The sequence below is a fragment of the Larimichthys crocea genome, chromosome XVI (genome assembly GCF_000972845.2).
Source record: "Larimichthys crocea isolate SSNF chromosome XVI, L_crocea_2.0, whole genome shotgun sequence".
NCBI lineage: Eukaryota > Metazoa > Chordata > Actinopteri > Sciaenidae > Larimichthys > Larimichthys crocea.
In genome coordinates, this window is record NC_040026.1 from 22182727 (window position 1) to 22206512 (window position 23786).

Sequence of the window (23786 nt, forward strand, 5' to 3'; positions counted from 1 at the left end):
TAAAGCGGGCGCTCCATCATATCCTTTACCTCGCCGCCCTGTTTTCTGCCTTTCATCGCACCATCAATCACCACGCTCTGACGCGATGCCTGCGACAGACGGTCAAACACTCGGCTTCAGACCTCTGCACAAACTGCACAGACTGAACAAACCGAACAAATCGCACAAACTGAATAAACCGCACAGACCGCACAGACCGAACTAACCGCACAAACCGCACAAACCGAACAAACCGCACAAACCGAACAAACTGCACAAACCGAACAAACCGAACAAACTGCACAAACTGAACAAACTGCACAGACCGCACAAACCGAACAAACCGCACAAACCGAACAAACTGCACAGACCGAACAAACCGAACAAACTGCACAGACCGCACAAACCGAACAAACTGCACAAACTGCACAAACTGCACAGACCGCACAGACCGCACAGACCGCACAGACCGCACAGACCGCACAAACTGAACAAACTGAACAAACTGAACAAACCGAACAAACCGAACAAACTGAACAAACCGCACAGACCGAACAAACCGAACAGACCGAACAAACTGAACAAACTGAACAAACCGAACAAACTGCACAGACTGCACAAACTGCACAAACTGAACAAACCGAACAAACCGAACAAACTGCACAGACTGCACAAACTGCACAAACTGCACAAACTGAACAAACTGCACAGACTGCACAAACCGCACAGACCGCACAAACCGAACAAACTGAACAATCTGCACATTCAGGATTTACAACAGTTCGGTCGTTTAAAGTTGAAACTCTAATCATGGCACAGGTTAGTTGTTATTTGGAGGTTCATTGGAAGGTTGTTCCTCTTGTCTTTGATTATGACATGATTTTATTTTATGATTTTAAACATTGACGGCTGCCTGAACTGTCACTGCCCATCATCATGGTACACAGTGTGTTAGGGTTAGGACGCTGCTTCTGCAACTGGCAGTCGTGTAGTTCAACGACACCCAAAACAAAGACTGTATGTGCTGAGCCTTAGGAGTTGCACGACGAGTCCACAAGACCAGCGTCTCTCTTGAGAATCCTGAACCGCTTTAAGTATCAGAGCTGATTTGGTGTAAAACTTCCCATTTGAAGCCACGATGTCAGTGTTTGTAACTCCGCTTGCTGTCACGTTGTAGCTGAGAACTGATCACGGATGTTTGCGCCACAGGAACGTGACTCCACGTGCTACTAAAGAGAGGTCGCGTACACGTACTACAGTTTGAGAACCAGACGACTAGCTGATTAAATGTTGCTGTTTTCAGCGTGAACACACCGTTTGAGAGAACGCTGCTCGGTTCTGAAGCAGCGGCACTCGTCCGTTGGGTGTCATGGCGTTCCTGGAATTTAAGTCAATGTTGTGTAGAAAGATGTTTCAACATATTGCTGGTGTTTCTCTCCGTGTATGACCGTTTAACAGCGCTGTTTCCATCCTTATTTGTTAAATGAAGCATGACTTCTTCTTGTTTCAGGTTTCCAGCAGCGTAGACACACGAGTTGATGTCAGAGAAACATCCCAACATCGATAACAGCTCTGAGGTGTATGATTCTGATGGATTGGACAATTTGGAGTTTAAATTCCAGGCTAGTTTTTCCCTCTGCCTCCAGTCTTTATGCTAAGCTAGGCTAATCACATCCTGACTTCACACGCAGACGTGAAGCTGACGTCTCAGTAAGAAAGCAAATGAGAACTATTCCTTTAAGCGCGCTCTCCCTCTGAACCGCCGTCAGCTCCCGTCCATCATGTCTGCTCCGTCTCCTCTTGTCTCACCTCCACCTCCTCCTCCTCCGCCCACCTCTTTGCTCTTTGCCGTGTGAAACAAACCACACCACCCATCTCCTGGGTAAAAAAAAAAAAAAAAAAGGTGGACTGAGACCGAGAGAGAGGCAGAGATGGAGAAACAGGTGGAGTCTGCTGTCGTCATGGCAACCCACCGTCTCCCATATAAGGCAACTGAGTGATATCATATGGTTGGCACTGCCTGGGCTTCGGAGGGACGCACACGCCGTACCGAGGAGGAGAGAGAGGGAACGGGAGGCGAGGAGAGGAAAGGAGGGAGGGTTGTTTTATCGTTTATGTCAGCAGGGACGAGCAGAGAGAGAGAGAGAGAGGACGGGAGGAGGAGGGGCAGGAAGAGATGCTAACTGCCTCTTAGGCGCTACTACGGGTACCAGCGAGGGGGACTGTGGCGGATCCTCAGGGCGCGGGAAAGACACGGAGCTGCAGTGAATTAAAAAAAAAAAAAAAAGATGGAGAGGGGGGAGGAGGAAGAGGGAGGCGTGCGGAGCGGGAGGATGCACCAGGCGGCCGACAGGCTCATTAAGTAGCAACGGTAACTCCAACGCCGTCCGTCCATCGTCAGCTGAGACGTCTCCTCTGTGGTGACGCTTGTGCTGCTGCGTGAGTGATGTAAATACAGGAGTGTGTGTGTGTGTGTGTGTGTGTGTGTGTGTGTGTGTGTGTGTGTGTGTGTGTGTGTGTGCATGTGTCAGCATCTTCTTAATGTGTGTGTGTTTAGTGTAAGTGTAAAGACAGGTAGACCTCATGACACACAACTCGTAAGTGTGTGTGTGTGTGTCTTTAGGGGAGGGTCCCATTTGCTCCCATGCAGGCAGGTGTTGACCAGGTGTGTGTGTACTGCCGCAGTGGTGTGTGCTCATGTATGTGTGTGAAACACCAGTGTGCGTGTGTGAGCACAAACACAAGTGTGTGTGTGTGTGTGTGTGTGTTTGGGGCTGGAGGGGAATCAAGGCGGGCTGTCAGTGAAGAGGGTGGGTACAAAAATGGCTACTTGGCATGCAGGTCAGGCTCGCATGTCTCTCTGCTCATCCCTCTCTCGCTGTTTCTCTTTTTCTCCCCCTCTCCTCCTCCTCCTCCTCCTCCTCCTCCTCCTCCCCCGTTTTCCTCCCCTCATTTCTCTAAGCCATGTCTGTCTCTGTGCATATGAGCGCCTTGGGATTTCAGCTCAAGTGATTGAGAAATATAGCAGGCAGTAATCACTGAGTCACGGCGCATAGGGGGCCTGTTTGTGTTCGATGAGACGGGTTTTATGTTCCAAAAGGTGTCCGCTTGTTGGTGCGTTAATTTATTTGCGGTAGATTTTCAGCCGAACGAACGGAGCTGGCGGACGTGAAGATATGTTTGGGATTATGTTTGTGACGAACACCTGAGAGAGGGCTGATAATGTTAACGCCTGTTTCCCAGCCGTCACCTCGTAATCATGAAAGCGGCACATGGAAGTGCGTCAAAACGTGAAGTCAGCAGGAGGTTATGGAGGTCGTTGAGAATGAGCCCTGACAGTAGTGCTGTTACTCTGTTGCAAAGACGAGGTGAGAGTTTATTGATCACACGAAGGTCCAAATATTCTGACGGCATGTTGAGGTCGGACGTCACGATGTTAATGCAGACATACAGTCCAAGCTAAGACAGAAGAGCTTTACAATGTCACGGTTTCATAGGATCAAGGTGCCCAGCTGGAGGTTTAAAACATGCTGCACATGTACAAAACCAACCGCCGCCACTTTATCCAAAAATAACCCAAAGAAACAACATCCTGACAAATGAGCGAGCCGGCGTCCCCGTGGGATAAACGACTTTTATGTGCCTCGTGTTCTCTGCCAGAGGCGACCTGAACAAACTGAGTTTAGCTCCTGGAAAAAGTGTGAAGGTTCTTCTCAGGAGTTCAGTGGACACACTGATGACCCTAATCCTTAATCCTAAATCCTTCAAGTCCTTCAAGACCAAGACCAGGGTGTATCGGGGCCGAGTGAAGACCAAGATCAGACAGTATCCAGCTATCATGAAAACTCTTTGGGTGAAGGTTGCTACATTAGTCACCTCGTTAAATAACGCCTCAAACTATTTATGACCTGCTGCGTATTTTCTCTGACGATGTCAGATCACAGTTAAATCAGGCAGTTAAGTGGAATCCTTAAATCCAGAGATGAAGACTTTAAAAAGTGTTCTTGAGGCTGGTCTCAAAACTGATTTCAAATACGACAACAACCGTCTGATCATTGTTTGCTGCTGGGTTTGTGTGCAGATCAGCGTTAAGCTCAGGTTCACTTTGTTTTGATACCGATCCTGAACATGCACATGAACCAAAACATTTCCATCATCACGTGTACAGAGGCTGGATCTTTACCGCGATGTCCTGGGTTTGATTCAAGTCCACGGCAATGAGCTGCATGTGATCCACCTCTCCTGTCTGTCATCAGACAGACTATCGAAATAATAATAAGACAAAATATTTAAAAACAAAAAAGGAAAAGCAACAAAATGGTGCCGCATTCCTCGTCTGGTTTTATCAACTAAGAACTGAAGAAGTATTTGTCATATTGTAAAATAATTTTAATCATCAGAATTTCCTCGATTATCTCAGACAGTCAAACAGAAGCTGAATATATTAATTATTAATGTGGTCTGATGGTCTGATAGACTGTAAAGGTTAAGATGGTAGAAAGAAATTCATTTTTCAAGTCAGAAATAAAAGCCAAAATTTAATTAGGAAGATTTATTTTGGGAAATAATGATGAAGACCGAACCTTTGTGAGGCTGAAAGCTCCGAAATCTTTTTTATTTTATAAAAACTAAAGTTTTATGAAAAGCTTAAAGAGAAACATAAAAAAATCTTTATATTCTTTATGCATATTAAAGTGTATCCACACGAGCATGAAGAACATAAAACCTCTTCTCAGAGAGCTAATATAAAAACGCTAAACATTATTTCCTGGTGTAACCACACTAACCTACAAAATATGAAAAATCTGAAGCACAGGACGGATAAACAACTCTTTAGTCTGTCCGTGTTGTGGAGCCTAATTGTTGTTTGGTTGCAGTGCACCTGCAGCTGACGGAGGCCGGGTGGCATCAGATCAGGTTGCACCGTTTTGGTCACCGGTCTTGGACGGAGGCCAGCAAACCACACAGAGCTCTGAAATCTGGGTCACAGCAGCCCACAGGCCTGCTGCTCGTCCTTTATCTCTTTACCGAAGCCTGCTGCTTCTTCCTCTTCCCCGTCTTCACTCACTCCACATTCAAGAAAGAAAAAAACTCAAAGTGGAGCTGGATTTCAAAAGTTTCAGCTGAGATTTGAAGGAAAATATTTGGAGTGGAGGCAGCTCCCAGAACAGCTGCTCAAACATGAATTAACTTCCACCTACACCTCAGTTTAATTATTAAGGGAGTTAGATTTCTCAAACGCTCTCACAGCATATGTGATAATATTTAGACCCACAGATGATATTAACACCTGAGCTCTGAAAGTGAAGCCAGCGCCTCAAAAATAAAAGTGCAAGTCAGTGTTTGAATTAATGCAGTGACGCCGCAGTGTCGAATCTGCACACTCACTTTCCTTTGAACTGCTGCAAATGGTTTGTTGTGACAGTTATTTGTGGATTTGTGTTCTCGACGGAGGCGCCGAGAGAGAAACGGTAGCTTTCAAATATTAAACACAACCCCTGCGTGAAAGTGAGACAGGCGATTAAGCCGAGGACGGTCAGAACGGGTGTGTTCAGCAACATTTTGACTTCCAAATGATAAAAGAGTGACGGCGTTTGGCTGACTGAATGAGTCGCTGTGAACGTGTCGAGTCAGGCTCAGACGTTGCTTTAGAATAATGACGTTACCCCTCCTCCTCGTCCCTCACAGTCAAACTAGTTGGAGAACTTAAACTCATCTGTCAAAACACAAAGTAATGACGCTCCTCACATCTCGGCTGCAGCATCCTCCGACTCCCGCCCGTGACGGTGCTTCATTATGTGACAGAAGTGACATCAGACTCTCCACTTGAAGTCTAATTGGCTGTGATGAGGTCGATGCATCATTAAATTGCTGTTACACCTACAAAGTCCTGATTAACCACGGCGCGTCTGAAACATTTGAGTGATAGTACGGAGGCACGAATACTGTCAGAGCGGCCCGTCAAGTCAGATCAGATCGCTGTCTTCAGAGTCAGAGGACTGTTTTCACTGGTCAGCACGAAGCTGGTTCGTATGTTAGCTCAGCACCTCTTGAACAAAGTAATGAGATTATTATTGGACCTGCAGTAATGAGTATTTACAGCTATTGAACCACAGAGTCTGCGTGTTAATTCAGCCTCTCCTCAGTGCTCAGAGACCATGATGAACATACAACACAAATAATCTCAATAATAAGATCACAAGTCTCTGAATTTGTTATTTGAACAACAGAAATTTTACTTAAATGGTTAAATAGCAGTGCAGTCTGTTCAGTCGCCCAGAGAACAGTGGGAATATGTTGTAGTAATGATGAAAAACAGGCAGAGCAAACTAAACGACACTAAATGTCTGATAATATCCGAGTTATCGTGCAGCGTCAAACAGCCTTGTGTCATCCACGCATCACTTCTCCCGAAGGACGTCCGTCCATTCACACCTTTGTTTCTCTCATCGGTGTCAGAACTCTGAATGCAGAGACCTTGTGTTGAGATTTGTGTGTGAGATCCTGTTCATTCAGCGGCAGATGACACTCTTGACTGGCTTTTATAACCACCGCGACCAAAGTGAACCAGAAACAGCTCCGCTGCTACCATCGGATGTTGTTTGGTGGATGGGGTCGAGTTCAGGGCTCCAGACAGATTCTTCTACACCAAACTGGGAAGCACTGCTTTGTTAAAGATCTGTCCGTTATGACTGATCCTGCTGTCCATCATTCATGGACGTGTCAGAGCGGCTTCAGGCTGCCGCTGATGGGTGTATTGAAACCACGAGCAGGTAACTGATGCAGATAACAACACAACTAAGACAAAATATGCAGAATCATTCCCAGCGGTGACGTTCGACACAAACAGACACCGTTAATCAGACGAATTATATCATAGTTACACTGTCGAGGATTACTTCGGCCTTTTTGTGGATTAAAAATCTTGAAGAATATTGTTCTAATCTTTGAACGTTGGCACGTGGAAGCTGAATGATTGAGATGATGAAAAGTTGAGTTGCTGAGTCGATTGAAACTGAACAAACTATGAAAAACACGACAAACATGTGGCCATAAAGTACGTGTATACATAGGTGGATGAACATATCCTCAGCTGAACATCACGCATGATCGCGCACGTTGACCCGACTGTTGGCTCCCTCCCAGGTGAAGTGAAGATGTCAGCGTCTTAATCCAGTGCCTGTGCGTCGCTTTAATCCCGCTCAGGGTCCGCGGCTCGCCAGCCGACTCCACGTCCTCGGAGAGAGAGTGATGGGTAGAATTTAGGAGCCGGCATCATTAGTGTGTGTGAAGTCACTGTAAACATTTGATTAATAGCTGAGAAGCAATTACAAGCAATTAAAGTCCTATTATGATGGCAGTGAAGGACAACATAAGTTAATCTTGCTATCATCACAATAATTAGGCCATCATTTTCTCCCCCAGCCTAACATACAGAAATCATTTGTTTGCTGACGCTTCAGTTTGTCGTCAGTCTAAACAGAAAAATAATGTTTCTCTAAACTTTCAGCTGATCACGCGGAGAAAAAAATGTCTGACGCTCAATCCTTTTTCTTTTCTTTCACCCTCCCTGTCTCCTTCCCTGTCTCCTTCCCTGTCTCCTTCCCTGTCCTCCTCTGCTCTTTGTTTTCCTTTCCTCCTCCCCTCTTAGCAACAACCAAACTACTGGAGCTTCAAGGTCAGTGCCAACAATGTGTTTGTGTCTGAGCATAAATCTGTCCCTCAGTGTGGATTTGTCTCTAACAGGATAACTTTCCATTGTGTCTTTGCATGCCTGCTTGCCGTTTTCCTCCATCGCATTTCGTGTTGGTCACATGTCGGCGTTCGTGTCGTCTTAACTCTCGTACTGCGTGATGTGATGTCTCTGTTGACTAGAAATGGAGTTCGGCTGGTGACAAACTCCCTCCTGGAGTCTCATGAGTGCTGTTTTTTCATTTAGCCATGCACGTTACTTAGAACTTCCTAATGATTGTAGCTAATCATGGTGTGGTGATGGTAATTATCAAATTAGGCCTTTCAAGAGGAGGCAAAACTGTTCGGCTGCTGTGTGAAGTAAAGTGTGGTTTCAGTTTCTGCTGCTTCATCATCAACATTTCTGTTTTTTAAAAGCATCGTAGCTTCTTTACAGACCTGTGGTTGGCTGCTCACACTTGCGATGTTTGCGGTGAGTCAAACGTTCTGGCGTCGTGCTCATTGATCGCCGTTTCCTCGTCTGTGAGAACACACTGAGCCAACCAGAGTTTTGTAGGCGGGATTTAGAAAGGGAATGTCATCTTCCCGTGCCAGGACGAGACAAGTGCCACAAAGTCAGATATTCCTGTATGTACACATTTTAAAGGGATAGTGCGTGTGCTCTCACACTTAATGTGTCTCTCTTGCAAGTTTGACTGCTTTCAGGCCTCGGGCCGGTTCCACCTGGGTTATTATTTGATTAGCTTCAGGAGAGCAGCCCCAAGTGTGGCAATAGAGGCAGCAGTGGAAGTGGTGAAAGATTATCCACGGCCTCTTATTTCTTCAGGTAATGTTAATGTAATCTGTACTGTATTACAGTTCACCAAGTGACAGAAAATATGAGCGATGGGATTAGTTGGCATGAAGTAAAAATCAGGAGCCAAATTTAAGCCCACGCTGTTACAAACACATGCTGCCTCCAGGATTTCTGCAGCACACGGTCGCCTCTGAAAATGTTCCACCATCAAAATGAAACCTCATTTTTTTCAGCCGAGTCTGAACTTTTTACTGAGCGCTGGCAAGTTTGGGATGTAAATAGTGTGAAATGCACAAGTTAATCTGGAAATGGAGCCATTAGTGGTCATCATGCTTTCGCTCTGCGGCTGTAGCTCTGCTAACTGGTGTCCAAACTCCCGTTATGTCAAAATATAATGATAATGTAAACAGAGTTTACACCAGGCGAGGTGGGACCGGATTCATTCAGACTGAGCAGAAACCAGAAAAACTACTGGAACGTCTGCAGCTGCAGGACAGTTCGTTAAGATCCAACGTCTGCGGACGAGCGTCTGACTCCATGTGACAGTTTGTCGTGTCGTTTATTTGGACTAAGACACTGATTCTGGTTGTTGTTATTTATTTAAGACATTATTCACCGGCATTGTGTCGAGGCAGAGGCGGAAATCTGAGTTTAATATCTGAAAATGAGAAAACACACGAGGTGAGTGAGAAAACACAAACACAAAATTCCAAACACAAAAAGAAAATAAAACATTTGTGTGACTCTGAGCTAAAATTCAAATGTCAGCTCGAGTAGCTGTGCAAAGAGCAACAAAAGGCGATAATGAATTATTAGCTCCACCTCAGACTTATGCTCATTGAACAAACCCTTTTGACCTCGCTCACACATGCTGACCTCAGCTCTTCCTGCAGCGTGCAGGCGCTCTGAAAGGATCTTTGCATACCTGCCGCTGATCCAGCAAAATAAACTCCAGCAGAGTATTCTAGATAATTCACATCATGTACTGTGATAATGCTAAAATATGATATTCTGTGTTTCCTTCATCTCGTCATCGATCTGATGAGATGGATCGTTTTGTGTTTCCACTCATTTAAACTAATCTGTGCTGACGACACGAAAGATAACACCAGTAAATTAATGACAACACATGCGCTGAGATTAGGGCTGTCATGATATATCACACTGACCATAACTGAGATTTAAAGGTCCCATATTTGAAGTTTTTTAAATGTCTGAGGGTCTGCTGGGCGTTAAAGGCTGAACATCGACTGTGTGTGTTTTACCACAGAACACCCAGACCTGCTTTATAATAAACGGACCGCTTATCATATGAGACCTTTTTAAATTTTTAAGTGTTGATATCAAAACAGTCACAGCACGCAGCATGTGTATGAATCCGCTGCTGAAAATAGTCCCGACAAATGCACAGCGAGCGACTGATCTGTGAGTTTAATGACCTGAAGGAGTTGATTCGACTTGTTTTTAAAGAATTACATTTAAATGAATGAGTTTGTGGCTCAGATGAACAATAACGGCTGTATTGTTTTAATAATAACGTGATCCAACATCCTCCGTTATGTCGTCATACGTGTAATCTTTCCATGTTGAAGTTTGTGTCGTGTGTTGGGCAGATTACATTTATCTCGTGTCACACACACACACACACACACACACACACACACACACACACACGCTGCCTTCTTCTCCTTCAGTCTGCTCCCATTTGTCGTCGCTCTGCAGCTCCTTCATGATTGGTTATCGCTCCCCTTCCTCTCGGGGAGTCGGGGGGAGTCGCGTCTCCTCTTCTGATGCAATAGAAACCCCTGCAGCAGTGCACTGCTGTGCTCGTATGTGTGTGTTAAATAGTCCCCCACTGCTCCTCTTTGATGTTTCATCGCTTTGCCAGCTCACTAAATGCGCACACACACAAGCGAAGCATGGGTGATACTCCCACTGCAAAAACACGGCATAGATTAGCAAACACTTAAGCTGGCTGCAAACACACGGACCTGCCGCGATCGTCGGAGCTGTAATTATGAAGCGTGCATGTATTAAACATACATTTAACACGGGCGGTCATCAGAACGTGGATTCAGACTCCAGCCTGCGACGGCGGCTGCTGTCAGGAACACAGCGGTGACTCTTCCCCTCTCACTGCTCACAGCTTCACTTCTTCACAGCTCCATTTTGAGCCTCTTGTGTGCTCGTCTCTCTGTCTGGAGTGGCCAAAGTAATCACAGCCCATTGTCTTCCCTCCTCTGCTCGGCGTTGACTTTGGAGGAATGTAGCAGACGGTGAAAGGGGATCCTATTGAATCTGTCGCCAGGACTCCAATTACTCATCTGCCACCTTCATTTCTGAGGGAGTTATCACAGACTCGGCTGCTTGTTAAAGTAACCATAGAGACAAAAGCAGAGGCGATAGTTCATTAAGAGGGAATATCATAGCTGCATCCTCTGAAAATAGTACTTAAATATATGCAGGACAGTGTGTGTGTGTGTGTGTGTGTGTGTGTGTGTGTGTGGAAAGTATTCATAATTATGGTACTACTCTTATTTTGGAACTTCTAAAAGTTTTGTCTTTGAGCCTAGAGGCGTTTCCCATGACAACTCCGAGACGGCGTTGCTAAGAGACCTGTTATCATCCTCTGTCATGCCCGTCTGATCAGATATCTTACGGACGCCGTTTGTTCTTCTGTTTCAACTTGCTATCGAGGAACGTTAGCCCACGGTGCTAACTTTAGCTCGTGCACACTCAGCGGTGAATTCACCACAGGATTGACTTTTGGCTTTTGCAGCTGCACAAGTGAGACGAAAATAAACCGTGCGCCTTTTCAAAGCGAGTGCGAAAGGTGAAATTCAGCTGCTGCTGCTGTGAGGAACAGAGGCCGACGGTTACTCACTTTAACAGTCCAGCATAGAAGGGAAGGAAACAGCTCACCATGAGCGCACAGTTAGAGCGAAAACAGAGTGAGTCATAGAAAAACGAGAGACGGCCGCAGATAGAAACAAACGAAAGAGCTCAGAGAGTGAGCGAATGCATGATTAGACGAGCTATAATAAGAATGACAAGAACATTTCAAGATTCCAGCTCCTCCTGGAGGCGTTCCCAGGCCGGATAGACCACAAAGTCCTACAGCAGGTTCTGGGTCTGCCCTGGGGTCTCCGGCCAGTTGGATGTACCCGAGGAGCGGCGACTGTACTTTGAGCTCCCTACAGATCCGAGCTCTAGACGCGACCCCCCCCAAAAAAGGACTTTCAAAATGCACTGTAAAAAACTATATTTAACCTTTCATCCATAAAAAAACTAATTCACAGCGATGTTCGTGTCACTTCAGGGAGTCTTGAGGTTTTGCAGAGCGTCTCCGTGTCTCGGACTCGAACCAGGACGCTTCCTGCACAGAATACGCCTGCCATCTTTGTCCCAGCGAGCTAGCTCATCTCTCACCCATTCAGACAAACGCTTTTGTTGTTCTCGTGCTGTTTGGCTGTTGATACGACGCTCGGTGGAAAATCTCTGCTCCCCAATCGGACTCAGAGAATAGCGGGAGTGTTTTTTTGTTTTGTTTTTTCACCGCTAAAAGGCTTAGCAGTCCGACTGCTGCAGCGTTCCCTGACCGGCTTGCCGACTGGCACTGTTCTGAGGCACGTGGCCAGAATCACTTATTGACACTTCACTGCCATCTGCCAAGCCTGCGAGGTTTGCTTAGCAGGCTGCACATTAATAAGGCTGAACTTGGTGGAAAGCAATAACAGGATGAGAAGTTCCCACTAGATTTTATGCGAGCAGACAATTATCTATTACTGTAGGCTATAAATCTGAAGCAATACACAGACGACGGGAGTGGATGCAGTGTTTATATCATCGCACGGTTCACTGTGATTTTTGTTTGTTTTTATAAATACAGTAATAATCAGTCATGTGGTTCGTCTGGAGGTGTCAAGGTCACACTCCAACCGCCGCACAAAGTGCACGAAGCCTCCGATCAGCGCTGACTCTCGGGGTTCAGTGGGGGGATATCTGGGCAGGGAAGTGAGCGAGAGGTTCCCTCCTCTCACTTAAAAACAAGTGCCCTTGAGCAAGGCAATTAACCCCCAGCTGCTCCCGTGGAGCCGCTCTGCAGGAAATGGAACAAGACCGCAGAGCATATCGGACAGCTCCTCGCCTCCTTCACCTGCCTCGCCTCCCGCAGGCTGTCCGCTCACCTCGCTTCATAAACGCAGATTCATGAGCTCTCATCAGCTGACGCTCTCTCAGGAAAAGGAATGCCACTGTACGAAGCGGTAATGTCCGTGAAATCTCAGAGTTCGGAGGCGTGGCAGCTGTTTTTTAGGGGTGGGGGGCCCATGTTACAGCTGTGCACAGCTGCCTCATCAATCAAGACTGAGTGTGTGAGCTGGTGGGAAATCTGAGTCTGACCAGCCAATCGGTGCTTGAAAGGTGGACTCAGCAGAGGACACGTCTGCTGGTAAAGAGGTTTAAATAGAACGAACGTGGATTAATATAAAATATACGAGGCGTGCTCGTCTGTCACAGCGTCGCGGAGAGGAGAAAGGTCATTTCATGGCCAACAGGATGCTTGAAATAGAGGTAAGACTGTGTAACCACCCTGGTTTGGCTTCCTTTGTAGCAGCACGTGGCCTTGCATGTGGTTAAAACTGAACTAGGTCGTGTTAGAGAAGTCTAACTCGCTTACAAACCTCGTATGAATGAACTGTTACAGTATAAAGCTCCAATAAAAAGAATCATTTGGGATTCGGGAGAGAAGTGCTGCATAAAAAGTCACTTCATTTACAGAATTTGTTGTATTTTCCACCAGTGAAGCGTCGTTCCTTAGCTGTGAAAGAGGTCTCGAATGTTACGATCAATCAATTTTAATCAGTTTAGTGTCTGAAAATCAGGACAGACGTCCGTCTCTCTTTTTCTGTTCCACCAACTGTCCAGAACCCAAAAATATCGAGTTCACAACGATGTAAAACGGAGAGAAGCCGACACAGATGTTTGATGAATGACTCAAACGATTACTCGATGATCACAGCTGTTGCTGTTACGTTTTTTATTAATGGACTAATTAGTCCACAATTAATTTCTGACTATAACTGTAGTTACATTCGGATTTTATAACCTCGGCTCCTCTTCTCTGACTCAGCAGCTTAATGTGTCCAGGCTGCAGTCATGAAACTCTGAAGTCAAACTGATGCAGTGAAGTAAAAATCGTGTTTCTCAGCCTCATTAAAACTGATTGTTGGGTCAAAGTCGTGATCGTTAACGGTCCTGCAGCAGCTCGGATGGATCAGACCGGATCGTACGGCAGTGAGCTGATGAGCTGTTTGTTCATTGTAATGGAAGAAACCATTGTGACGTTAATATATCAAAATATGTTGGCTTGAATTTGAGTTTGCAGTGATTTAAATAATAAATTGATTGATTACTGGTTGTGTGTTGATAACTGATGGTGGCAAACTGTGGACAGAACAAGAAGTGGATACGAACCTCATGTTTAAATCATGGCGAAACAATGATACTGCAGCGAACACGCCATCTGTGTTGGTGTCAGGCTGTAGGTGCCTCGAACAAACAAACCGGTGTGGAGCTGTGCTGTGACGTGCAGACAGGTTGTCGGCAGTGACAAATGAACTGAACAGGCTTCCTACATGAAAGCTCATTAATGGAAACTTGACAGTTTTACTGTTGAGCGGTTCGCAGTCAGACAGGTCGGCAGAACAAGTGAAATTACACACCTCCTCTCATCGTCCAACTTCGCTGATAACACTTCTATTTCAAGCTGGAGAAAACATCAGAAACCATCCATGACTGAACTCATGGAAAATATAAAGAGGCATTTTTTTGTACCAACTGATTCTACTTCAGAGACCTTCGTGATGACTGTAGGAGCAGACTCTATACTGTAAAGATAGTAAAGTCAGTGAACGTGGACTGCCTGTTTGGAAAATGGACAGTGACGTCATGCACAGGTTTCTTCACATTATGAAGCTCAGTGTGGTGACTCTTCCTCCTCTAATATAAAAATCAGTGACGTGAATCATCGGCAGACCTGAGGCGGCTGAATGAAGCGTGCGTTCAAACAAGAGGTCTGTAACCACACCCACCTGTCAATCAAAGCGTCCACGCTCTTAATCCTGCATAACTTTAAGCCTTAATATAACCTGAACAGGTGAGTTGTATATAAATTCACCCTCAGTACAGTTGTCATGAACGGGGAAATTAGCTACAGAGACCAAAACTGTTTTTTGTACCAGGCTGTAAACATGTTTATTTCTGCTGTGAAGTTGGACATTTGGACATGGGGACTTATGGAGACTGACTCACTTCTGGAGCCAGCCTCAAGTGGACGTTGGAGGAACTGCAGTTTGTGGCTTCTCTTCACAGACACTGGGGTTGCCGCTTGTTCTCAACTCACGTAACCCAAAACTTCTGTGTAGGATTAACTTCAAGCTTCCCCTCGTTTGTTCTCCAGCCCACTGCTCCAGAAAGACACTTTACCTGGAGTTTGAAGAGACGATGCGTGACCTTCGCCATCGTAACAATAAATAAACACGTAGTTAACAGATATTTTTTCATCTTTCATCAGATAAAACTGTTTAATGTGTTAATGTAAACATATTTAATCTTCTGAAAGTACCTGATGAATGATCTATGAATCTTTATTTCCATATTTGATTCAGCGTTTTCAAACCTTTCTGACATTTCCTCATTTTTCTGAATCTCTGTCAAGTCGCCGTGAAAATCGATTTCTTTCACACTTCATTCAGTGTTTGAGTTAAACCGTTACTCATCGCTGTAACGGCAGCGAGCGTCTTTTACAAATGACGGGCAGAAGAGGGGGCGGACGTCCACAGAGATCCTGTGGGAAGCTTTATCGACTTTCTTTGGAAAATAAAACACCAGCGTTCGCCAAGTTTTCTTTCTGTTTTCTCACCTGGAAAGAAAAAGAAAGATCCCCTGCAGGAAATGTCAGAGAAAATGGAAACTAGTTAGAAAAAGTTCATCCATCTTTGAGTTCTTTGCTCGGCTCGGTCCTGTTTTGTTATTCTCTTCTCTGTTTCTTTTCTCCGGTGCATATCTGCTCTTTTTCTAACCTCTATCTGCTTCTTCTTCTTCTTCCCTGCTCGGTTCACTACACACAAACTTTATAATTCCCTGTTGCGGTGTTCTTTTCTCTTCAGTAGCTCGATCCTTGCGTGGTTGAAGACGGAAGGTGTGCTGCGTCTGTCTGACAAGCACACGCCAACACCGTAAACCTCCGAACATGAGAGGCAGCACACATAATCTGTCAGGCTGTTTGCAGCGGCTCGTTCACGGCTTCAGCGTTTTAAAGACTCTCAAACATTATTAATGTAGAGCAGGCGAAGCCCGGGGGACGACTGTGTGCAACAGATTGTAAATGTGCATTGCGTGTGTGTGTCTCTTCACAGTGTTTCCTACATGTTTGCGCACACACGCATGGCTGAGTGTCATGCCTGCACGCTCGCCGTAGCCTCAAGAAATCAAACGGCGCCCGTAGAGCGTCTGCGAGGACTGAGCGGGGACCACAGATGCAGAAGGCGATCGGAGCCGGCTTCATGTAGCACTGTGGGAGCTCATTACTGTATTCTTTGGGCCGGAAAATGTCTGTCAGTGAGGATTCATTAAAAGCCAACCTGCTGCAGCCGCTCCTCGTTGTGCTGTAATGAGAGGTCCTTCACAAATTTGGGGCTCCCCGCTGCTTCAGAATTGGACAGGTGAAATATCCGCGGTGATCTGCATGTCGGATAGAGCTCCGGCTTTGTGGTGGTCATTAGCGTTACAGCGCTCGTGTTCAGCTCACTGTGGACGGCTCGGGGGCCACAGCTCGCTCTCGTAGCTGCATCATTCATTTATTTTATCTCTTCACTCAGTTTTTATCAGCGCGTCGACACTCCACTCTGCTCTCGTGAAAATTTAATTGAAGCATTGTTCATAGTGTTTGTGCGTCATTATTAATGCAGCTGGACTCTTCTGAGGCGTAGTTACGCTCCAACGTTGGTGAGTTTGGTTTGTTTATCCCGGCTGGCTGCGCCGCTCTAATTTTATCTCCAGGCTTCAGCCTCTGTCGGCAGAGGAAGATGTAACGCTGCTTTGTCTGAGGTGAACTCTTTATTTGTCTGTCTGCTAACAGCTTTTCTTTTCCACTCACTGTTTTGTGTCTCTGCATTGATTCACAAAGAAAATTGTTTTTCTTTTGTTTGTGCGTTCCACTTCTTTTCTTTTTTTTGCTGTCAGCTCATTGATTTCTGTGTTACCGCCTCAGCATCATCTGTTCTATCTTTATCTCCTCCTCTCCGTCCTAACTTCTTATCTCGTGTCTTGCAGACTCGCACACCTCGTGTGACCCGACTGAGCCCGACACAGCCGGCTCTCGCCGACCAGGCCAGCAGGGTATCCTTCGCGTCAGCTGAAAATCTGGAGACCATGTCAGAGCCTGATATCCCCATCGGCTTTAACCGGATGAACCGGCTCCGCCAGAGCCTGCCGCTGGCCCGCTCGTCCAGCCAGGCCAAGCTACGAGCGCCAGGTCAGACTTCAAATATTCACACTGTGACACGTGGCCTTCACTGAGATACTGTGCGGGGTTATCTGCTGCAGAGATAGCTAGCCACTGTTTGTTTGGTCTCTGAGCGAACAAAAGAAAAATCTATATTAATACTTTTTGTTTCGACCGTTTGACTTCAAACCAGCATCAGTTCTTCGAGGTACGCTTACACACAGTCAGAGATTTTTAGGATTATAGTCAGTCAGGTGTGTGATGTCATTACCTGAAACAGAAACAGCTTAAAACTGAGGCAGGACTGAGCACAGCAATAAGACACAAAGAAGTTATACTGCATCAGCAAGGTGTCTCCCACACAAACATTTCAAACCACACAGGAGTTTCAAGATGTTCAAGTTTTGAAGAAGCACAAAGAAACGTGCAGCAGCGCAGTGGTCGGCCGAGGAAACTTCATGCAGCAGATGAAAAACACATCGAGCTCATTTCCCTTCAGATGTCCAGCAGTGCCATCAGCTCAGAACTGGCAGAAACGGGCCGGTGTTGAGCTCAGTTGGTCGAGCAGCCGTCCCGTGTGCGAAGGCTCAGTCATGCTGCAGAAGCCCAGGGTCTCTATCAGAATAAAGCTTGAAAAGGCCAAAAAAATCATCTTATAAAATAAATAATAAAATAAAAAAGAACTGTCAGAAACCAGGTACACCCATCTCCTGTGGTCTTCATGGAAGAAAATGCCAAACCTCCAACATGGAAACGAAGCCAAGAGACTCGACTATGCATGAAAACATAGACAGAATATGCAGCAGGTGCACTGGACTGATGACTCAACATTTCCAATATTAGGCTGTAGCAGAAGACAGTTTGTTCGAAGGGCTGGAGAGAGCTGCACGATAATGAGTGTCTGCAGGGTGGAGGTTCCTTCAAGGTTGACGTTGGAGGTTTGGTCAGAATTATTGCTGATTCATGGTTTTCTGTGTGGCTCTTTAGATGCCAGTGTAGGTCGCTCCATCGCTTTGGTCCAGACTGAAACATCTCATCAACTGTCCTCCTCCCCAGAGGATGAATCCTGCTGATACAAACACGCTAAATCAAGTTTTCATGCTGACATGAGCGTTCAGCTCTCTGCTCTAGCTGCAGGTCTGTTAATCGATACAACTAAACTATATATTATTCTGTGTCTGTCCTCGGTGAACCTGCTGCAGCTCTGTCTAACTCACCTGCAGAGTAGCTCCCACATGTTATGTTGTTTTACACGTTGACAGTCGTCTCGAGCAGGACGAGGTCCGACACGCTGATCTGTCCTCCTCCATCGCAGTCGGATCTTTGTGAGACGAGGCCGAGTTGTTTTCCTGCGTTGCTCCGGGAAACAAAGGGCCAGATAACATTCAGCGTTTTGATTCGGTCACACCTCAACTGATGATTCAATTCAGCCTCATTCAGCGGGCAGCTCACGTTGATGCACCGTCAATTTCACCGCCCTGTGTCAGCCTCGATGACGTGAATATGTCCAGTCAGAGAGCCAATCACACGCCGTCTTTAAAGCAGAGAATCATTTATCGGAGATGACTGACGGCATCAAGTGTTTTTAAACCTGGTCCAAGTCTGTGAGTCAAAGTCAGACTTCGGTCCACTGCGTGAAGAAACGCTGAATACAAACAGAGCTGCCTGACGCCTCCAAATGAATCGTCTGTGATTAATGACTCTGGCAAGACGCAAAATCTTCTGCGAGGAGGAGGGTGATGCATTCGTAGGAGCTGGAAAAACGTGGGACAAAATGCATCCGATGATTGATTGTAGTCCTTGACGGAGCATCTGTTACGAATTTCTCTGAAACAACTCACACAGTGTGAGCAGGAAGCCGCAGCTTTGATATATTCATGTACAGAACTGCAAACCAGCTTTACAGACAGAGGCTTCATGAAACCACACAGAGAGCTGGAGAGTGTTTTCCACACAGAGCAACCGTCAGACATTTAAACATGATGTAGCATTAAACAGCTGAGATGTTGGTGGAGACGTAGTTTGTGTTTGAATACACTGTTCTGCTCTCAGCGTGCGATATAACACACTCATACTTTGAGGTGAAAATTGTCCCTCCACCTTCTGTTCTGTTCATCACCGCCACCTCCACCTGTCATGGATCTCCCTCATTGCTCCTCCCCATCCATAAATGCAGGGATCTTGTTCCTCCAGCTTGGGGAGGAGACACGCAGGGTGCACCTGACCCACGAGCTGACGAGCCTGGACACCCTGAGGGCCCTCATCGTGCACATGTTCCCCCAGAGGCTCACCATGGCCATGCTCAGGTACGCCAGCATCACATAGGATGTGTGTATAGATGCATGTACACAAGACATTGAACTCTCCACACGCAGGGTGACACTGCAAGTGAAAAATGCAATTTCATCGTCGGACACTGACGTAAAAATTAGTTTTTGAACAGAGAGTCGATGAAAATCAATAAAGCCAGAGAAGCTGTGAAACGAGTGAACACGCATACAGTCTCGTCGTTAACGCTCAAACTGATCTTAAGGAGACAAACTGAGATCTGAATTCTTCTCACTGTTTGTTTGAGGAAATATTAACTTTAATAACGCTGCATCTGTTTACAGAAGAACAGCTCCGAGCCTCCGAGTGGGCGACCGCGGTGTGTTACTAACTGGAACTTTTCACAGCCCACAAATGTCGATGCTACACAACAAGCCTGTTTAAAGTTAAATTTATATTCCACTCAGGGAGTGGAGAGCACCTGCACACTCGTAGTGTTAGTTACATGTTAAACAGGAGTGGGTAGTAAGATGAGCTCAAGCTGTACTGTCCTACAGTACGGGTAAACTGTCTGTGAGGCCAAAGCTAAATGTGCTCACATCATCCGATCATCAAGCCACGACCTGAATCAAGCACTCGGGTCATTTAAAACAGAAAATAAAACGTCCCGTCTGAGATCCGGTTCATGACATCAGTCAAAGTTTAGTTTGAATGCTTTGAGGCAGGTAGAAATCGTGATTGCTGACCAGACTAAAACGTCCCGTCCACTGTCGAAATGTCTTTAAAAAAAGCATATTTGTAGTTTCTCTGGTTGACATCAGGAGGAGAGGAAGCACACACAGCTCGAACCAGCCTCTGTATTTTCCATCCTCGTGTCGCCGTGACACTCTCAGACACTTTGTGTTTGTCACGTCGACCCAGCACAGTGAAAAGAAAGGAGCAACCTGACATCAAGTGACCAGAATTTCGGACAGAAATTCATCTGCACGTCTAGCGGCAGTTTGGTAGTCCTCGCTCAGCAAACAACGGCAGATCAAGCTGGGATTCAGTCCGGTTCTAAAAACGGGCTCATGTCGCAGTGTTTGTCCCGTTTTATCTGTCACGGCAACGGTAGTCATGTCAGTGATGTACAGTGCGCTTACGTCACAAATAATCTGATGCAGGAGGTGTTATCGCTACAAAAAATAAACTTTAATGTCTTAAAACAAACTTCATCTTCTCACTGAGGATGAATTTCATTTACTTTTGTGTTCCTCAACAAGTTTCTATATGAGACGAAAACTTTTCATCCAGCCGTCCGTTATGGATTATCTGTACAATCTGCTCTGACTCTGCTCGTTGATACTGATCTCTCAGTACGGGCGCTCATTAAGGTCTTCCAATTCCCCTCTAAGTCTGTAAATGAATGTACAGCGCTGATTATTGGCCAGTAATAGCTGCTGAAATTGTCTTTGCATGGACTGTTTATCAGTGTTATGACTATTGATGTTCAGGTCTCCCAGCACGGCTCTGCTGATCAAAGACGAGACCCGTAACGTCTTCTACGAGCTGGAGGATCCGCGGGACGTTCAGGACCGCTGCGTGATTAAGATTTACTGCAAAGAGCCCATCTACGGCACCTACCCCGGACACCACAACCCACACCTGGCCAACGGAGACCTGCGGGTAAGTGTCGTCCGTCCATCTTTGTGCGGTTAGAAATATATTTTCCAAATAGAAGAGAAACATTAGACTTTTCATCTGTCTTGTTTTTTTATTATTTTGGTGCCAGAATGTAAAAAGATGCCAAGAAAGTGATCGTCACCTTTTCCTTCATTACCGATTCACTGTGTGTGCAGCCGGCTTTGACTCATGGATTAGAGAGCGGGACAAAACACTTGTCTCTTCCTGCCGGTGGCAGATAGCAGCCAACCAAATCATTCAGAGAACAATGCGTTCTGTAAATGGTTATTTCTTCAGCTCCTGCCCGTCTCTGTCTCCCACCTCGCTCTAACATCGCTTCACTGTTTACAAACAAACTTCGTCTCCTCCTCTCTGAGAGGGCACACGAGTCAGTCACGTGACCTCACTCCAGCACTGCTGCTCTTGGACGAGCTCCAGACCTTCACACTGCCGAACGCCGACAGACTGTAAAGTAACATAAACACTGTTCAGAGATGATCGACTGCGGCCCGGTTCAGGACTGGCTCATGGAGGCAGAGTGTGACTGTGTGTTGAACTTATAACACAGAGCAAGGGCAGTTCAAGGCTCTGGTGGTGCAGCCTGGGATTCAAGGACACTGAGATGATGTAACCGTCACTAATGCAGCATCATGTGTAACGGTGAAAGGGGAATCACCGCAGAGCTGTCTGAGGGTGTGTGATGATCGCTGATTAACCGGCTTCGCTCACTCGCTTTTACTCTCAATGTCTCTCAACCACTGCTCGGTTTCTCTCACACAAACCAAATTAAACTTCTTTGTGTCTCTATTTTGCAGCCAGACTCAGATTTAGAAGCTTCATGAAATAAACAAAGTCACGACTCAACAGGTCGAGTATCAGAGTTTAGATCTCAGACTCTGAGCGTGATGTCGGGCTGCGTTTTTCCTGAAAGTTGGATGCAGCTTAACTTCACTGCAGCAGCCAAACAGACGACCCACCACTGAAATAAATGGAAAATAAAGTGTTTCCGCTGCGGCTCCGGATCCTGTCTGAATGTACACTACAATGGATTTGTTTGGAGATTAAAGCTGAGACGTTAAATCTACAAGAAAAGCAGGAAACTGAATAAATTCAGCTGAGTAATAATCACGTCTGTCTGAAGTCTGACGAGGATTTCTGTGAGATCACATTCACCTGTCACGTCCTCCCGTATCTCACTCAGGGTGGCAAATTAACACCAGCCGAATGCTCGCAGGCACAAATTAATTAATAAGTCATCCGAGGTTAAATTATTATTTAGAGTTTGAACTTTTCCATTCATGCTCACGTTTGTATTTGAGCTCCCTCTTTCTTTACAAATCGGACTTCAGTCTACAAGCTGCATCTTTTCACCAGCAGCATCTCCGTGAATCACCTCAGCTCATAAACATGATGCAGGATGACATCACAGAAAACTGACCAATCATTTAGCAGCTTCATCTCAGGTGTGACGCCAACCTGGACAACACAAATCATCCCCTTATTAATCGATCGATTAATAAATGAAACCTTTTTTTTTGTACTACCTGTGACACTCCTCCTGTTCATTTATCGATGAGCCACATCAGGATTTATCTAAATTCATCAGCTGCCGGCAGAGTAAACGTGCCATCGGCCTCATTAGCATGATTACTGATGCTGGTTGCAGCTGGAGCAAAATAAACCGGCACACAGAGCGACCGACGCCGCTCGTCTCTGCAGAGTGAGCGCTTTGCGTACGAGCCCTCGTGTTTCTGTTGCCGTCTAATTACACTGTGATTATGGAAATGAGAAAGTGGCAATTTAAAAGTGCGAGAGAATGCTGCTTTTATGGAATAAAATAAATTATAAACTCGATAAATCACATTAGAGGGAAGCGGACATATGCGGAGCTCAGAGTGAGAAATGAATCTGCATGTTAGACGGTCGAGACGACGCGAGCGCTGAGCTTTGACACGTTGTCTTTTTTTTTTTTCTTGCTGTCAATCAAACAGCCCGACGCCTTTTTGTTTACGTGTGTGTGTGTGTGTGTGTGTGTGTGTGTGATTGCTTTCCTGTCCTCCGGTGTGCGTGATCTGCAGCCTCCCACTAACGTGTTGGAGGTCAGCTGTTCCCGTGGGATTGGTCACCGTCTTCAGATTGCACCATGGCTCTGAAATCCTTGTAGCATTTTACAGCCTTATCACAGCGGCAGGCTTACCTTGAGAGAGTGTGTGTGTGTGTGTGTGTGTGTGTGTGTGTGTGTGTGTGTGAGAAGTACATTGCTGCCAGTGTCAAGGTGAATGACGAGGACAAATGTGTGTGAGAGAGAGAGAGAGCTTATTGAACCTTGGCCAGCAGAGCCGAGATGATTCCCTGATTGCACACCACAAAAGCATGACCGGGATTACTGAAGTCCATCCGAGCTGCAGGAACCGGAGCGCTGAGCACGCTTCAGGATGAGATTGATTGGCAGATTTTCCCTCAGCGGGAGAAAGGCCACGTTTGAACGGCGCCGTGGGACAAACCTTTCGGGGGTGTACCTGCAGCAGACGTCTTGTTTCTTCATGGGGTCTTGGAGGTGGAATGAAACGTCTGAAGGATGGTGTCGATGCGAGGCTGTTGCTAAGATACAAGATGGAAGATGATGGCACTGGAGTCATTAGTCTGCCGCGAGGCTGTCCACGGGGTGTTGTTGTAAGAGGCCTAAGGGTTATTATGTAGAAATATTGGTTTTTCAATTTGCGTTGTCTCCAGGAGATAGCTCGGTGTGTCATAAGCAATTACAGCGTTGTCTTCTTTTGTGCTTCCTCGCCGTATCCATTACTCTTGGCCGGTATCGCCTGACGACGCTCGGCTTTGACTTACACCCTGCTGCCGCCCCGCTCCGCTTTGTTTTGCCTCTCT

At 46.1% G+C, this 23786-nt stretch overlaps 1 protein-coding gene across 9 annotated transcripts in view; it reads left to right on the forward strand.

Annotated features, from left to right (window-relative positions):
• srcin1b (SRC kinase signaling inhibitor 1b) overlaps window positions 1-23786 on the forward strand; it is a 70880-nt gene that overhangs the window by 26482 nt on the left and 20612 nt on the right. For 7 of the 9 annotated variants that reach the window (XM_019277783.2, XM_019277786.2, XM_019277784.2 and 4 more), the window contains exons 3-6: window positions 7631-7657; window positions 16802-17003; window positions 19150-19279; window positions 20735-20906. In XM_019277783.2, coding sequence (XP_019133328.1) covers window positions 7631-7657; window positions 16802-17003; window positions 19150-19279; window positions 20735-20906 — 531 coding nt within the window. Of the gene's footprint in view, window positions 1-683; window positions 2419-7630; window positions 7658-16801; window positions 17004-19149; window positions 19280-20734; window positions 20907-23786 lie in introns of those variants that run through there. The other 2 variants (XM_019277791.2, XM_019277790.2) reach the window with 2 other exon arrangements.